The sequence below is a fragment of the Sciurus vulgaris genome, assembly GCF_902686455.1.
Source record: "Sciurus vulgaris genome assembly, chromosome: 4".
Taxonomy (NCBI): Eukaryota; Metazoa; Chordata; class Mammalia; order Rodentia; family Sciuridae; genus Sciurus; species Sciurus vulgaris.
Window position 1 is genome coordinate 81203406 of NC_136464.1, and position 18996 is coordinate 81222401.

At 35.3% G+C, this 18996-nt stretch overlaps 1 protein-coding gene across 3 annotated transcripts in view; it reads right to left on the reverse strand.

The window, feature by feature from the left end:
• The window catches only part of LOC306660154 (cGMP-dependent protein kinase 1), a 1225718-nt gene that overhangs the window by 196786 nt on the left and 1009936 nt on the right, over positions 1-18996 (reverse strand). For all 3 annotated transcript variants that reach the window (XM_079138304.1, XM_079138302.1, XM_079138303.1), the window contains exons 6-7: positions 18641-18718; positions 10026-10120 (exon numbers count right to left, since the gene is read on the reverse strand). In XM_079138304.1, coding sequence (XP_078994430.1) covers positions 10026-10120; positions 18641-18718 — 173 coding nt within the window. The remainder of the gene's footprint in view (positions 1-10025; positions 10121-18640; positions 18719-18996) is intronic.

Here is an 18996-nt window from a genome sequence, read left to right on the forward strand (position 1 = left end):
TTTGGTTCTTTTCTCTCACAGCCTTTAAAATTCTGTCTTTATTTTGTATGTTAGGTATTTTCATTATAATGTGCCTTGGTGTGGGTCTGTTGTAATTTTGTGTATTTGGAGTCCTGTAAGCCTCTTGAACTTGATTTTCCATTTCATTCTTCAGATTTGGGAAATTTTCTGATATTATTTCATTGAATAGATTGTTCATTCCTTTGGCTTGTTTCTCTAGGCCTTCCTCAATCCCAATAATTCTTAAATTTGGCCTTTTCATGATATCCCATAGTTCTTGTAGATTCTGTTCATGATTTCTTACCATCTTCTCTGTTTGTTCAGCTTTGTTTTCAAGGTTAAATATTTTGTCTTCAATGTCTGAGGTTCTGTCTTCCAGGTGTTCTATCCTATTGGATATGCTTTCTATGGAGTTCTTAATTTGGTTTATTGTTTCCTTCATGTCAAGGATTTCTGTTTGGTTTTTTTTCAATATCTCTAACTCTTTATTGAAATGATCTTTTGCTTCCTGTATTTGCTCTTTTAACTGTCGATTGGTGCGATCAATCAATGCTTGCATTTGCTCTTTCATCTCATCATTCAATGCTTGCATTTGCTCTTTCATCTCCTCGTTTGCTTCTCTGATCATTTTAATTATGTACATTCTGAACTCCTTTTCTGTCATTTCTTCTGCCATGCTGTCATTGGGTTTTATTGATGTAACATCTAGATTTGTTTGCAGCATTTTCTTTCCTTGTTTTCTCATGTTGTTCAGATATCAGTGGACCGCTGAGATATTGCAGATTTCCTCTGTTGATTTACAGTGACCCTGAAGATTTCTATATATATCCCCTCTTAGCCTTCAGTAGGCTGAAGTTTTGGAGGAGGTTGATAATGCGGTGCTCCACAAGGAAGCTGCCTCTCTAGGAGTGGTGGCCTTCAGGTGGGGTATATTCCCTGCTAGTGGGCAGAGGTGCCTCCACTTGTTGACCAATGGTCATCCAAAGGGGACCTAGGCTGTGGGCTGAGGCTAGGCCTGTTTGGGCCTGAGCCTCTGGTTTTACCGTCCTTGTGGGAAACCTCACCCAGCAGGGAAGACTCACCCGGTGGGGAGGTCTCGCTGGTCAGTTTCCTCCTAGAGGTTCCCCTCAATTTACATCTACTGCCTGGGCTGGGCTGCCTTCCTCTGCAAAGTTTCCAGGGGCCCGGCCCTACCTCCTGGGCCTGGGAGCCTCACCCTTCGCAGATGAATCTCCTTAGGCTGCCCCTCCTCAGAGAATTTGCCCATAGGCCTGGAACCTTCGCTCCGCCCTAAGCCTGTCTCTGTGCGGCTCTTCCACCCAGAAGCCTCCTAGATCCTGGGACCCTGTTCTGCACCTAATCGCCTGGCTGCGTGGCCCCTCCTCTGAGCAGCCACCTGTGGCCCCGAACAATCGCTCTGAGTCCCAGAGACCCGCCACAGGCCTCTTCCTCCAGACAGCTGCCCAGTATGCCGGTGCGGTCACTAGGAGTCCAAGAAACTCACTTCGTGCCTCCTCCTCCCACCAACCACCCGTAGCTCGGGGCAATCAATCACTCCGAGTCGAAGTGACCCTGCCCGTTCCTCCTCCTTCTCCAGATAACCCCCCGGGTGTTCAGGAGCAGTCCCTCTGAGTGGCTCTGAATCCACGTGACCCGCTGCACGGGTCCTCTGGGCCACCGCCCGGAGCTCTGGTGTGGTCCCTCAAGACCAAGCGTCCCACCACGCTTCTCCTCCAGGCAGCCCCCCTGTGTTCAGGAGCTGTCACTTTAAGACCAAATAACTCACCACTCGCCTTCTCCTCTGAGCAGCCGCCTGGAGCGCTAATGCAGTCACTGCGAGTCCAAAGGACCCGCCGCGCTCCTTCTCCTCCTTCTCCTACTCCTCCGGGCAGGCCCCGGGGTTCAGAAGTGGTCAGGGTCCAAACAGCTCGCCACGCTGCCCCTTCTCTGGCAACCGCCTGTAGTTCCCGTATAGTCGCCCGAATCCAAGCGGCTGCTCCTCTTCCTCCTTGTCCTCAGGGCAGGCCCCGGGGTTCAGAAGCGTCGTTCTGATTCCAAACAGCTCGCCGCGCGGCTTCTCCTCTGGCAACCGCCTGCAGCTCTGGCGCAGTCTCTCCGAATCCAAGTGGCCACGCTCCTCTCCTCCTCCTCAGGGCAGGCCCTGGTGTCCTGAGTCCACACAGTTCTCCCCGCCTCTCCTCCCCCGGGCAGCCGCCGGAGCCCCAGTGGCTGCTCCAAGTCCCAGCGCTGTGCCGACCGGCCTCCTCTATGGCGCTCCAGCGGGGGGAGGGGCGTCTCGCCGGCAGTTCTACTTCACAAAGTTTCCTGCGTTCCGGGACCCCCGTCCCATCCGGGATGCCCCCCCAGGGGGTGAGAGTCACCCGGCTACTTTGAGTTGGTCCCAAGCGTCTCAATATCTCCTCTCTTGAATCCTGAGTTCTGGAGCAACACGTAATGCAGCCACCCTCTAGGCCGCCATCTTGAAAACCGCCCCATGATACACTTTATGAAAATAATCTTCAAAAAAACAAATCACAATCCTCATTGAAAATCAAAAAGATAAAAATATTACATGAAAATCAAAACAAAACAAAAACCTTAAAAGCTTCAGGTGATTTAAACAGAGAAGGGTCCTAAGGTTACAGAGATGAGTTGGAGCCAGAAAAGAGAACTAAGGAGAGGCAGGTGAGGCATCCTGTGAAGGTCCTTGCAGGAAGGTGACCAGGATGAAGCCCTTCTTAAGGCCAGGAGTCCTGGAGCGTTTCTACAGACACACGCAATTGAAATAACTCTTTGTCAACCCAACTAAGTTTCAAGAAGGTTTTCTCTAAAAGAAACAGAAACCTAAGCCTTAAAACCAGGAGATCTCTATTCTTTCTATTCTATTGTCAAGGTACTAAACCCATCCATACGGAGGCAAACATGAAACAACTAAAACTGGAGTGTAGGGATGCTCCAAAACATTGCACGAGGGAATCCCTCAATCTCCAAACTCTGCTGAAAATGGGCATATGGTGAAAATTAAATAGCAAAACAACAAAAACAACTAAAAACGCCACAACACAGCTATAATAAATCATACAATAACAAGAGCCTCAGGTGACAAATAGAAAAATATGACCCTCAAAATGAAAGTAATAGATTAAGAAAATTGATATTTTAAAAATACTGAGATAAAACAATAAACAATATAAAATTAGACAACAAAATAGTGACAAAACTCACATTTATGAAATAATTAGAATTTACCAAGCATCATTCTAGGATATAATCTGTATGTATAGTTTGGTTTATTAATCACCTCAACTCTATGTGGCAAGCATTAATATTCCCCTTTGATCAACCATGAAGTAGAAGCAGAGAAACATCTTATAAATGATGGGGCTGGTGTTTTAACCCAGGTGGGCTCATTTCAGAGCTCATAAGTCTAACCATTATGGTGACCAAGTAGAAACTCCAAAGGTAGTTTTAAAAAATAGTCATTGGAACCAATCCCAATGGATTGAATGAACTGCAGATTTATCACAATTGAAGGGAAGATGGAGAATTGCATGATGATCTGAAAGAATATGCCTATATTCCATTATGAATATAGCACAGAATAACACAAAGAAGATAAAAATATGAATGAGTAGGTAAAGATATTAGGATGAGGAGGCTAATCCAAACTATTAAGAGTTCCTAAACAAAAGAATAGAAGAAGTGGGGGAAAGAAAAATGTAGAGATAATGCTGAGAATTTTCTAGAATTGAGGAAAACTACATTCTCAGAGTGAATACACCTAGTTTACATGAAAGGTAAATTAAACATATCTGTCCCTACATTGATTGTAGCAAAAATGTGTAGTGTCAAAGACAGAGCCACCAGAAAATAACTTACCTAAAAAGGAATAGCCACCTGAATGCCTGCACATTATACTTTCTAAAAGACAATATAATAAAATGTCAAAGAAAAATAAAATTTGACCTCCATTTTTATATCTAAACCAATATTCATTTATGTGTAGGCAAATGTAGTAAGTACACAAAGATTACTAAAAAAAAAAAAAAAAAAAAAAAAAAAAAAAAAAAAAACCAAAAGGAATGAAATGAGTGCAAGAAGCAAGAGGGAATAAAATAGTTGGTACATTAAATAAATGGGTTTTGTTGTTGTCTCAAAAAAATAATTATAATGGCTCATATTCAGAGGTTTACCCTGCCAGGTAAACTATAAACTAGGAAACTACATGGAAGACAAGTAGGAGAAATTCGGAGTTAACTACAGTAGGATATTTGTATTTACAAAGAAAGAGAGAGTTACTGATTACCATTACATGTTAAATGTGCATACAAAAATGTAAAGATCATTTAAAAATAAAAAGAATGTAACACTTCTAACCAAGGAAGGACGCAAATATAGTATGACAACAGAAAGAAAAAAGGGAAAATGTTATATTGACTCAGAGTAAAATTTTATTTCTGAGTATATATGTGTGTATGTGTGTGTGTGTGTGTGTGTGTGTGTATATAATATGCATATACATGCTCAGTGAGTAATATACATAACCTACTTCAGAATGGTGACATTGGGAGGAAGGGTAGAAAAGAGGCTTGAATTCTATACATAAATTTTGCATTTACAAATAAATAAATGAGTAATAATTGAATTTAAATATAATATATCCTCTATTATGATTTTATTATTAAAAAATAAGCCAAAACCAAAAACAAGCTGATTCAGGGATGTTAAATAACTTTCCTAAGATTATAGTCCATGAGGGAAAAGTCAGGGGAATACAGATTCTAATAGCTAAGTCTGTTCAACTGGCTTTGCTTCATTCATTTTTGCATTAACATGGACAGGACTTGGCATGTGGCACAGGAATTCAGAATGAGAGTTAACAACTGGGATAGTTCCTGGAGGGTAGGCCCTGATGACAGTGGTCTGATATTAAATGCCACCATTTTACAGGGAGCCTTGGGCTACATTTGGCAGTTAGAGGTCTGTTCTACTTGTAAAGCAGCCAATTCTCAGAGAATCATAGGTTCTAAATTATGGCAACTTTTAAAATGATGTAGTTCAATTGGTTCAGTTTACAGAAAGGGAAGAAAGGGAGGCTTGCTCAAAGTTATATAACCAGTGAGTGGCAGACTCAAAATCTAATGACATTACAATCATACCAAGTGCTCTCCACTTTTTTAAAGAAGAAGCAGAACACTCTTGAGAAAGGATGTGTGATGTGAAGATGATGGTGATGGGCATTACACTGTGTTCTAGGCCTTCACCAAATCGCTTTCCAAGTATCGTCTTGATTAATCCTCAGAACAAGTCCAAAGTTAGGTACAACCATAACCTCCATTTCAGATAAAAATAAAAACCTCTCAAAGTCTCATAATTAGTAAATAATAGAATTCCAACTAAGGAAGTCTGATTTTTTCAGTTGAAACTCTTAATTGTACATGATGCTGAAGACTCAAATGTTAGCAGAAAGGAAGGTGGGTGCCAAGAAGTTCAATTGTAGCATTCTTGGATTGAACTTGGTCTAATACATTTTCCTTAATTAGATATGCAAAGGCAATGTTTAGCTTGGAATTAGCTTACATCTATTCTATATGGTTTCACCTAGGTAAGGACATGAAGCAATAAGTCAGAGTATAAATGGATTGACTCTTATTACTGGACCGAAACCTGAAATAATTTCTTTTCAGGACAACTATAATTTTCATGTATATAGGGAGTGTTTATACAAAAAAAAAAAAAAAAAAAATTCACCCTTTCTCTGGTATGGATAAATCATTATCACAGCAAAAAAATGATGCCTTAGCCAAACAACAGTATTTAGTTTTCTTGATATCAAAGTGAAAGAGTAAGTGACTCAAATTTTTCTAGTGATGAGATGCTATGGGTTAGTGGCTATTAATAATACAATTTAGAAGAGGTCTCTATTTATGACTCTCATGTCTCCATCCAAGAAGGAAATAAATCTTGTTACTTCTAGTCCTCCACAGTGGACAGGAGACTGAGTTCACATTTTATTAATGGCATTCAGTTATCTACTGTGCTTAATCAATACTAGTATGAAGCAAACTCAAATTTAAAAAGTTCATGTATTTGTTTCATTCAATCACCAATCACAAAAAACCAATATTTTAATAATCTCCTGAATATACTCATGGGATAAAAAAATTTCCCAATACATACAAATTTTATTTGTTAGAAAACCACACATCTTTAATGCATTGTTATATATACATAGAGAATGCTGATTATAAAATTTTTCTTCCACTGTTAAAATCATACAGTACACGGTTGCCCAAAGATTTTGGGAGTCATATCAATTGTTAAGTTATTTTGAGGGAAAGTAGTGAAACAAATAAATTTTATTTGTGTAAAGCTAGAATTTCTTATGTGAAACATTGAAATTCAAAGAAAAGATCACAAAGAACATAGAGACATAGGGTGAAAAACAAGTTACAAAATAGGACATGAAAGTATTAAACTGTGATGAACTCAAACAAGGAAATGATCAAGAGGGGTTAACCTAATAGGCCTCCTTCATTTGAAGGTAGCTACAGGTTTGAAAGAGGCACATCTGATTAATAGAATTCATAACATGGCAGTCCAAAGGCCAAATATTTTGCAGAAATGGCTTGCAGGATTGTATATTTGCTGTTGCTTTTCAACAGAGTTCAAAAATTTCACTTTATATTTTTAAAATCTATTTTTTGTTTGTTTTTCTTAATAAGTTGAGATCACATTACAGAGAAGGAACAAACTAGGGTTTCAGTAATTGCTGTCCATGACATAAAGCTTCCCAGTTTGTCCTCCTGCTTTATTCATTCTTTTTATTTATTTCTATGACTAACCTGCCCACTATAGTCAAGTGAGCTCAAATTCTCTTACATATCACCAAACACTTTGAAGTAGTGAAGGTGATCATTGACAGAATGTATTGTAATATTGGGTATCATTAGAGAGATATTTTTTCATCCATCTGTTTATTCATTTTAATCCATTTATGCACTTGTGGAGCATCTGATAAGTATAAGATTCTGGAATCAAATTAATGGATAAATATTTGGAATTTCTTTTCATTGGGTTCAAATGCAGTCCGGAGAAGTCTGGCAACTATGTAACAGAGAAAGTTGAGGAAAAAACATTGATGCATTATATGATACGAAAGAAGCTCTCTCTTATTGACATGACATGATTGTCACATCCTGAGCTGCTTTCCTCCTTCTGCCATGATGATCTGCCTCACCTCTGGCTAGAGCACTGAAATTGGCCATCTATGGACTGAGACCTCTGAAACCATGCAGAACATACAGAAAATGAGGACCAACTATGTAAGGATCTTGGCAATTGAGACAATGAAAATGACAAGAAAAGTGATGAATAGTGGGAGAAATCTCAAAGAAAACAAATTCAGACTTTGTGTTTAAGTTGCCTCTAAGGGGTATTCCCTTCAAAAATAAATAAGGAGAAAATGGTGTTGCTTAGTGGTAGGGTACTTGCCTAGTACATGTCAAGGCCCAGAGTTTCATTCCCCACACTGCTAAAGGGGGAAAAAATCATCAGGGACAGAAATAAGTAAGGCAGAGGGCTTGATGACATAAATCATAAAAAGGTGTGAACATGTTGTCTCTGAGTGATGTATACATTCGACAAGTGTCCATTCAAGACCGTCAGAGATATGAAAGCAAATCTCCATGAATCAAAAGCAGAGGAAGAGATTTGTGCAAGAAAACATAAAAATGAAAACTGAAATTTTGATAGCTGGAAAACACTGATTTTTCAGGTATCCCCACAGAAAATTCTCTTCCTCTCACCTCCATCATTATTAATAAATATTATTTTTAAGAATGTAAAAAACGATATTAACTAAGAAATTCTAAGGACTGCTAATAATTTAAATAGTCCCCAAAGATGGGGGAATTTAAAGAAGGAAGGGGTGGTCAGCAGTAAAATTGTGCCAAAAAAGTACAGTTAAATGAAGACAAAAAACAAAGACTTTTCTATGAGATAAGAAGCAAGTCTTTGGGACATTTAAGAAGGTACTTAAAAGAGACCTATAAAGCCACATTTCATAGTGGAAAAGTGAGAGTAAAGGGCATAAGAAAGAATGAGAGGTCAAAGTGAAATGGGGGTGGCTATGGTGGGATTGGATGAAGACAGGAAGGTGGGTTGGTTATTCCAAAGCCTATGCAGATGACCAGTGGAAAGGGCTGAATATGTGCAAAAGAAAGTCCTAGCACCAGATAGTTCATGACAATAACCATGTTTTACAAAGGATCCAGTACAAACGAACCATTTACTTAAAATTTCATATTAGTGCAAAATTTGGCAGCTTTTCCATAAACCATATCATCAAGGTCATTCCTTGAGAAACTAGGAAGGGTATTTTTTACCATGGAAGTCTTCTTTAATTGGTACCAAAATTTAGTGACAATAAACCACTAAAGAAAATATGAAAATCAGTTGATTTCCAATGATGACTTATTTTCTGGCATTTTACTTGTGATTTTAATTAGAAATGACTGTAAATGTTTCTTCTTCTTCTTCTTCTTTTTTTTTTTGCAGTGCTAGGGATCGAACCCAGGGCTTTGTGCATGCAAGCCTAGCACACTACCGACTGAGCTATCTCCCCAGCCCTGTTTCTTCTTTTTGTTTTTTCATTTGGATCTTTTTCAAGTGATGTTGTTTTCCACATTTACTGTTGGATCAATGAAATCAGTGGGTATCATTTTATGAAGCCTTCTACATATTCAGTAATCAAAAGAAAGAAAAATTAAGATACCAATGACAGGATTGTGGAGTTCATACTAGGAAAATCATGTTTATTGCATTCCTTTGTGCACCTACATCCAATAGCTATTTATTCCAATTTCAATGTTAGAAAAATCTAATGGCAAATCCAAGTTCACCAGATAAGGATCAAATAATCTCAGTAAAAAGAAAAGTTGAGTGTGTTTGGTTATAAATTTTCATAAGGTAATATGGCCTGGGTAAGATGACTTATTAAGATATGTTTGTTTCATTTCTGTAGCTGTGAAATAAGAAGAAAGAAGAAAAAACTTCCTATCTGATTATAACTTTAAAAATAAAAACTCTCCAAACTATTTTTTTCAGGGTAAATTTTAAGCAAAATGCTTATAATGTAATTTTCAAATGAAGGCACAATTTGGAAATCCAAGCAAAACTGATTATAAATTACATCCTATTGCCATCTACACTTCTGCATCTGGAATGTGATACAAAACAAATGTTTATTAGATATGTCTTATTCAATTGGTATATATACACACAGAACTAAATTTACTGATCATTAAGATATGCTGCTTATTGGAGAATGAGAGTAGGATTCCCAAATACATTTGTTATGCATTCTGTGAAATGCATGGCTTAGTCAATTCAGTTTTTCTTACATGATGTATGGGAAGAAATCTCAAGAGCTTGATTCTTGAGGTCTTAGTTTACAAGTGGAGTTTCGGCCATCTTGAAGTACACCTGCATACAGCTTTCAGAGCCCATCTGTAGTGGATTCAGGTGTTCACTACCACCACCTCCAATTCTCTGCTCCATTTCCATTCCCATCCCATCCTCATAATGGCAATGATCACTCAGAGGTGAATCCTACAAAGAGTTCATTGCCTTCTGACCCATTGTTTGTACAATCAGCCTTAGGGATCTTAAAATTCTCAGCCCATCATCTTCCTATGAATCTAAGTAAAATTGTTGCATAGAGTAATTTTGGCAGAGACTTCTCTTGCTCTTTTGGAGTCATTACAGAGATTGCAGCTAGGAACACAAAGCTTAGAAATATTTCTATTAATATAACAATGGTTTATTAGAAGGTAAAAAAATCAATTCTATGGTCTAACTAAATATATTGTAAATTCAGCTGAAAGAAAGTAAGAATGACTGCCATAGGTCTGTATCTACATTATAAAAAGTACTAAAAAAAGAGCTCATTTTGCTAGGAACTCCAAGTCTAAAACAGGAATTTCCATAGCACTCACAAACTGGGCAACATATGGTCTACTTACCCCTGCAAGGCTTTCTCTCCAAACCAGTCTCCTTTTCCTAAAGTCCTAAGAAAGACTGGGTCTTCACTAGGTGAGTCTTCCCGAGTGACATTCACCTGCAAAAAAGATGATAATGTCTAAGTCCATTTCATAATGAGGAGGATCAGGTGAACAGCAATTGATAAGGCTAATTTCATTAATGCTTTTTTAAACTTATTTTTATTTTTTAAAAAGAGTTTAAATTACACTAATTCAAAGAATATCACAAATTCTAATGCAATGACAAGAAATTATCCTAAATAATTTGTTATCTTTTCAGGTATTTTTAAGAAATAATACATTAGGTAATCTCAATTTCACTTAATCTTTCTCCATTCTCATTTTCCTACACTCTGAGGCAAACATTGTAATTAATTTAGTGAGCATTTTCGATCTATTTATATGTTCATAGACATGCTCTTTAAAAAATATGTGAATAACTTAATCACAGGTATCATTCTGAAATGCATTTTTCTCTCAATATTGTTTTAATTATTCAAAGCTCATTAATTTTAATGTATTAGAGCCTTATTGTATAAATACATTTTCTTTTTTGAAGTTGGGCATCTATATTATTTTCACTTTTTTTTTTTTTTTAACTGCAATGAGCCTTCTCTACTCACATCCATGTGCTCATCTAGCTTCTCTAGGAAATTTCTGTCTGTTTCCCTCCAGAAGAATCTAACCTTCACTCAAAGGCCCATCTCATTTTCACATAGCTTTACTGTAGGGCTCTAAAGTCCTATATAGCTCTGTGATCCCCATGCTTCATTCAGCAGGATTTCCTTTTTAAAAGATATACAAATCACATTCGTGTCTTTTTTAACATGAGTAATAGTGTGCTCTTCAAATAGGGCGACTTTTTGGGCATTCTCTATAATTTGTAAAAAGTTTGTAATAAATCACCATTAATTGTTTAGCGGAAACCTTCCTTACTAACAAGATTTCCCAGCATATGTAGGACTTGTGACATGGATGACAATCCACAGAAGGTTCTTGTTGCCTGAACGAAGACATAAATAGCCAGACGCAGTGGTGCACATTTGTAATCCCAGCAGTTTAGGAGGCTGAGGCAGGAGGACTGTGAGTTCAAAGCCAGCCTCAGCAAAAGTAAGGTAATAAACAACTCAGTGAGACCCTGTCTCTAAAATACAAAAAAGGACTGGGAATGTAGCTTAGTGGTTGAGTGACCCTGAGTTCAATCCCCAGTTAACTCCCTGTCCCCAAGAAGACAGAGTAAGTTGTACCTTTGTATTAATTCACTTATGCCTCAAGCTCTGCTAATGTTCATAAAACTGTCTATGTGTCATCTAGAAAGGTTAAATGGTTAAAATTCACCTACCCGGGAAATGTAATAAAGTAGAAAAACTAATTTCTTGAGACAATGCCAGACATTTGGACACATTTAAAAATACTATGCTAAGGGTTAGAGTTAGGGTTAGGGAGGGGGGCAAGTATGGAGGAAGGAACTACTGTATAGAGGGTAAAGAGGGGTGGGAGGGGTGGGGGGAAGGGAAAAAAATAACAGAATGAATCAAACAACATTGCTCTATGTAAATTTATGATTACACAAATGGTATGCCTTTACGCCATGTACAAACAGAGAAACAACATGTATCCCATTTGTTTACAATAAAAAAAAAAAAAAATACTATGCTTCATATTTCTGAATCTTAGGATTGTATGTCAGTGACCAGAAATTTTATTAGTATCAGTAGCCTATGTAAGATGGAGGGAATTCAATTATTATTCTCCACTGATCCATTCGATTACTCCTTCACAGCATTTCAAACCATAGAAATTCAGTCATTAACACTCTTAGTTACCACAAAGCTATATCACAGAGACATTCATTTGCATGGTAATGAGGCATTTATAGATGTGGAAACTTTGGTAGGGTGTCTTATTTAAAAAAAAAAAAAAAGTTACTGGGTCCTGTCCCTGGGTTTCTGATTGATTCAAGTTAATGTACGTAGCTAAAATTCATTTCTGTTTGTATATCTTATTACATAAATATATATACACAAATATATTTATTATGTAAATATATATCAAAATGAACAAAATGAATGTGGTTTGCTTTCCATTTTTTTTGTGGTGATATTAACAATGTTTTCATATGAACATTCTTATACATGTTTTCTGGTGTCCATAGGTAGTAGGGTAAACACTTATGAATAAAAAGCAAGTGTCTACATCTTCAGTTTACTAGGTACTGACTCACTCTTGGTACATGCACATATTCAACCATCAATGAAGGAAAGTTCACCTTATGCAGTACAGTCATCAGCACTTGGTACTGTAGGACTTTGATATTTTTTCTAGGAAGGTAAGTACTAAATGGTATTTTCTTGAATGTTACTGGAGGTGAAGCATTTTTCATATTTTTAGTGAGTCCCTGTGTTTTTTTTCTTGATGATGTGTCTGATCATCCTTTTGCCTACTTTTTTGTTGCACTGTTTATTTTATTATTCTATCATATTTATTTTTTATTACTGTTGATGTTTTAGACTTGGTTTGTCTTTTTAATGTCTTCATGTCTTGTTGGAGAAGTTATTCATTTTAGTGTAATCACATTGAACTATGTTATCCTTTTACTATTTTTTTAAAATCTTAAGAAAGCCTCTTCTACCCTAAGAAGGTAGAAACATTCTAACTAGGTTTTTTTTCTGATGTTTTTTCTTTTACACTTAACTTGTAATTGACTTTTGTATATGGTGTGAGGTAGAGATTCAAACTTTTTATGTCCCTATGTATAATCAACTATTTTTGCATTTCTATTGCCCATGTTGTCTTAATCAAGTTTCCATATAACCATGGATCTATATCTGGGTTCAGTTTATTTGTCTGATCCTGAGGCAAAGTAAGGTCATATTTTCTTCATTACCTTAATCTTAAAAGTCTAACTAGCTACTGAAGTATCTGTCTATATGTTCCTTTTCCTTTTAGTGTTTTCCTATGTTGATATTTTGCTCATAAAGATATCTCAAACAAAATTTCCTTGTAAAAGGACGTGAACATTTTTATTAGTTATACTCCTCGATACTTTTTAAATTATTATTATTTTTATTTAGCTTTTAATGTCTTACAGACTGCATTTTGATTCATTGTACACAAATGGGGTACATAATTTTGTTTCTATGGTTGTACACAATATAGATTCATACCATTCATGTAATCATACATGTATATAGAGTAATGATGTCTGTCTCATTCCACCATTTTTCATACCCCCTCCCTCTCATTTCCTTCTACATATTCTAAAGTTCCCCCATTATTCTCTCATTCCCCACTCCCCATCCCCATTATATATCATTCTCTACTTATCAGGGAATACATTCGGCCTTTGGTTTTTTGGGCTTGGCTTATTTCACTTAGCATGATATTCTCTAATTCCACCCATTTATTTGCAAATGCCATAATATTATATTTTAAATAACATTTCTAAGTGATACCAATATTTAGAAATGCTTACAGATTATTAAATTATCATGAAGTAAAATTGAATTTTTGCTTCTTTTGTTTTATAGCTCTATGAATTTAAATGCATGCATAAATTTGTATAACCCCCACCACAATTAGAACCAGAACAATTCTATCACTTTAAAAAATTCCCTCACGTATGTGTTTATATTCACATCCTCCCAAAACCTTGTCCTTAGCAACCAAAGGTCTGTTGGCCTCAGGCTAGTTTACTCCTTTTGAGAATGCCAGTTAAATGGAAATACATAATCCCTAACTTTTTGAGACTGCTTTTTCTTACTCAACAAAATGCCTTAGAGATTTCATCCAAGTCATTATATAGTTCAATAGTTTATTCGTTTTAGTTCTGAGTTGTATTGCACTGAATGAATATACCAGTTTCTTTATCCACTCATTTGTTGAAGCACATTTATAGTGCTTCACAATTTTATGAATAAAGAAGCTATAAACATTATCTCATAGTTTTTTATGTAAATTATATTTCAGTTTCCTAAATCATACAAAGTATGATTGCTGGGTCCATATGTTAAAAGTTTATTTAACTTTATAAAAAAATTCCAAAATGCATTTCAGAATGGCTTTACCAGTTCACATTCTCACCAGTAAGACTTCCAATAAGACCAATAAGACTTCCAATTGCTCTCTGCATCCTCAATGGCACTTTGTATAATACTTTTTTTTTTTTTTCATCTTAAACTTTCTGTTAATCATGTAATAGCATCTCAGGGTTCATGTGCAGTTTTGCAATGATCATGATATTGAGAATTTTTTCATGACTTATCTGCCATTTTTATATCTCCTTTACTGATGTATCTTTTCGAGTCCTTTGTCCATTTTTAAAAATTTAAAAAAAATTGGGTAGTTTGGTTTCTTACTTTGTTTTGGAGTATTGATTATAAAGGCTCAATACAAACCCTTTGCAGATAAGTAACTTGCAAATATCTTTCCCGTTAGTAGCTTATCTTTTTAGTCTCTTAACATTATCTTTCACAGCATATAAGTTCATAAGTGTGATAGAGCCCAGTTTACCTTTTTTACTTTTATGGTTTATGCCTTTGATACAATGTCTAGGAGCTTTTTACCAAACCCTAAATCATAAAGGTTTTCTTCCAAACAATTTGTATATTTACATTTTGCTTTTAAGTCTTTTATATTTTATTTAACTTTTACATAGGTCATGAAGTTTAGGTCCAGTTTCACTTTTCTTTCTTGCCTGTGGCTTACCAATTGTTCCAATACTACTTGTTGAAAAGACTCCCTTATTCATTGACCACTCTCATTCATTGATTGCTCTTTTTCATCATTAATTATGTTAACTGTAGGTACATTATAGATACCATCTAAAAATTTTTATTATAAATGAATGCTGCATTATCAAACAGCTTTATTGAATTGACTGACATGATAATTCAATTGTTCTTTAGACAATTCATATGGTGAATTGTATTGCATGATTCATCTTTTTCAATATTTAAATGATAGTAAAATATCGAGATCTGCACTGTCCAGCACAGATACCACTAGCTGCGTATAGCTATCCAGCTCTTGTAATGTGGCTACTGGCACTAAAATATTGAATATTTGATTTAATCAGTTAATATTAATTTAGATAGCAAATGAGACTTAATGGCCACTGAATTAGCCTGTGTATATGTGGAGCATTTTAACAAAGTATACTGAACAGTGCTAATCTACCTAAATTATAACCAATTTTAATAATATATCCATATAAATAAAAAATAAGCTCAAATCATATCATCTTTAATGACTTTTTTAAAATTTCCAAATAGTGTATCCTTTTCTTATATAATAGTTGGGATGTCTAATATCACACTGACTAGAAATGATGATACATGCATCTTTATCTTATTCTTGATATAAAATAAAATTTTGCTCCTGTTTCACTGGTGTATACACAAACATGTGTATGCCTATACAAATAAAATTACCATAAGAGAACAATTTCCATATTCAAAAACGCTGAGCGTTATGTTAAGCCAATATGTTTAAGCATCATGCTCAAATGCTTGTTAATTCTAAGAAGCAAAGCCATGTACTTTTAAATGGCATTTAATAGACAAGAATTTTTTAATCAACTTTTCCAAGTGGTTGCATATAAGGTATGTTGACAAGAACCAGAAAAATTCAAATGTAGTTGAATTTTTCTTAGAATTATGAAAGTGTTTTATCCAATCTTGTTTAATTTTGGTTTAACTTATGTGTGGAGAGAGAGTTTTTAGAGGCTATACCCCTTCAGGGCCATACACAGAATTCTTTAGTGCTGCCTCCTACTGTTAAGGGAGGAAGTCATGTTTCTAGGCTACTGGAATGCACTGAGTCAAGTACAGAGAACTAACTCAGCTTCTACCTGAGGCAGTACCAGATGCTGCATTCTATTTCAAGTTTTCGAAAAATCACTTAGTGCAGGTTTAATGGGGGGAAGCAAGTATTTCAAAGTTTATTTCATAATGTCTCTCTTTGTATGGATGTACTTAATGGGAAAATAAAAATGTTTTATGGTTAAATAAAAATGTTTCACAGTTAAGTAAATGGAACTGAACAAGGGAAAATCCATCTGTAACTCCTTAGCCCCCTGTGTGTCTCCTTTTATTTCACAGCATTTTCTAAAAAAAAGTAAGTTCAATGGCAACAAGAAAATATCTTCACCAGGGTTACCCTTTTTAAATTTTACAAATGAATGGGAAGCAAAAGTCTATCAATATGCCTGAAACAAGACACACAATTTTAGAAAATTCCACAACTTATTTGTCTGCTAACCTTATCCTATTTTATCATTGTTCATTTCTTTTTCCTAATTTTCACTACTGGGACTTAAGAATGCTCACCCTCTATATCTTATAGGGATTCTAATGCATTAATATAACTGATAATATTAGGACTCACAGAAGCTAACTGTGCAACTTGAAATATTAACTGAATATTAACTGATATATATAACTTGATATTTTAACTGTCAAAATTAGAACTCACTCACAGAAGCTAACTGTGCAACTTGAAAATCCAAGAAAAAATCCATGCCTGGTTTGAAAAAGTCATGAACATGTCAAGAGAGTCTAATATATTACTATTTCTCTCCCAGAATTTGCACAATGCACTGAAATATTGTCAAGGAAATTGGTTCCTGTAGTGTAACTTCCATGCTGTTTCTATTATACACATAAAACAGCATCACTAATGCACCTGTTTTCAGCTGAAACTGGTTACAAAATACTACTACTTTGTCAGGGAATGCTGGAAATTTGCAATAATCGGGTGGTCACCAAAGCCTGTCAGATGGATTACTCCATAATAGCAAAGAATTAGCAATGTACTAAAGAAAAAAATTCAGATTGTCAGGACAAAAAAAAATTTGCTCCTATTGTGAGCAAATAGTTTATATCCAAGAGGATTTTTAATTTTCCCTTATTCTTTAGTCAATGTGAACCAACAAAATGTTAAATGGAAAACTATCAGCCTATTATATAAACTGCAACATATTAATATTTTCTTATCTCCTAACATTGGAAAATATAAAATACAATTAACCACATATATGTGTTAAGACATGGTATCTCATGATGCCATTTAAGAATCTAGTAACTTCTATTTCTGTCCCAGGCCTTCAGATATGAGTCAAACAAACAGATATAATCAAAGTATAAATATTGTTTTCTTCATTTTAGTGGGATGTGCCATTGATGAATGCTAATATATTCATATTCTTGATTCAAAATTAGTTCAAAGAGCATTCTCTGAAATGTAATTCAAAAATACTCAGGATATTTCACACATCCCATTTACTGTGGCTCTGTAAATCTTTCTAAATAAGCTGTAGCCAGGAACAGTGACACACACCTATAATTCCAGCTGTTCAGGAGGTTGAGGCAAGAGGATTGCAAGTTCAAGGCCAGCCTCAGCAATGTAGCAAGACCCTAAGCCACTTAGTGAGACCCTGTCTCAAAATTAAAAAAATAAAAAGGGCTGGGGATGAGGCCCAGTTGTTAAATGCCCCTGGGTTCAATCCCTAGTATCAAAAAATAAAACAAAATTAAATTAAATTAAATAAGCTATGTTACCAGAATCAGTCATAATTTTAAATTAGGAAAATTACATTTATTTAATTTTAAAGTGACAATTATAAAACTAAATGTCATATAATTCCTTTCTATATGCATTTATATCCCCATCTCTTTCTATATTTAATGCATAGAGACATATATACTTTTTAAGAAAAATTCATGACAAAGAAAAATAAGTTATAATCATGAACTACAGCATAAAGACAATGTTTAAAAATGATTATGGTTTTACTGTTGAAAGAAATTTAAGGTATTTTTAGTATATGATAGAGTATTAATCAAGATAATTTTCTATTTCACGATTAATTCAATGTATTAGTTTTGAAATATAAATTGTAATATACATATTGAAATACATATTGTTGAAAAACTAAAACAAAATGAAGTATAAAGTATAAGTTTTCATTCATACCATTGTCTACCCTGTTATTACTTGTCCTATACTTTTCCACTTTTAATAGTTTCTTAGTCTTCACTCAATATTCATCATGAAGCTATAATGCAACATGAATATATTTATGTTCTTATTGCCCTAAGAATGTTGAGCAAATTTGCATAGTGTGATTAAAACGAGTAAGTTTAAAGGCAAATTCAAACTTCCACCATCTGATTTTAAAAGTCAGATGCTTCATTATATCAATGTTACTGCTCCTGAAAACTGGATAGATCTTTTAGGTGCCCTTAGCAATTTTTGCTGTTATTGTTACTGTTGTATAGTTTTAATTTGGGAGATCTCCCTTTTTTAATTTTCTTTTCTTTTAAGTTGAAAGAAGTTTGGTGGTTTTTTATGGAGATCTTTCTATTAACACAGATTTATTATGATTATTAGCACTCAGGTTCCTTACTGGTCTTCCAAGTTACACTCTTCTTTGCCCTACATCATTCATGGGAAGATCCATTCTCAAATATTTCTCTTTCAGAGTTAGAATATGGAAAAACCCATACAGACTGAGACTCAACACCTGTGTTCCTGAAAGGGCTGCTGAACACTCAAGACTGCCTTCCTGCATCACTTCTGATGCCACCAAAGCTTACCTTTCCTTTGCTGATGATAAAAAAGGTGTCCCCTCTTGCACCTTGCCTGATAATATATTCCCCATTTTCATAGTGAGTCTGAAAAATAGAAATGGTGAGAGAAAATATTAAGAAAGGAGAGATCTATCAAACAGCTCAACTTCTTCAAATATCAGTCCTCAGGGATGCAGTCAACCCTGAAGGAATTTTACCCAAGCCGAGAATCCATCATGATTTGAAAATGAATAACAGTCAATAAGTGCAATCATTACAAAGATATCACATCTGTAATGCTCCTTTTAAAAGAACTGTTTTGTGAATGTCACTTTTCTTGGTAATTATATTTATCTTTTTAAATTCAACTCATTTCAATTGTT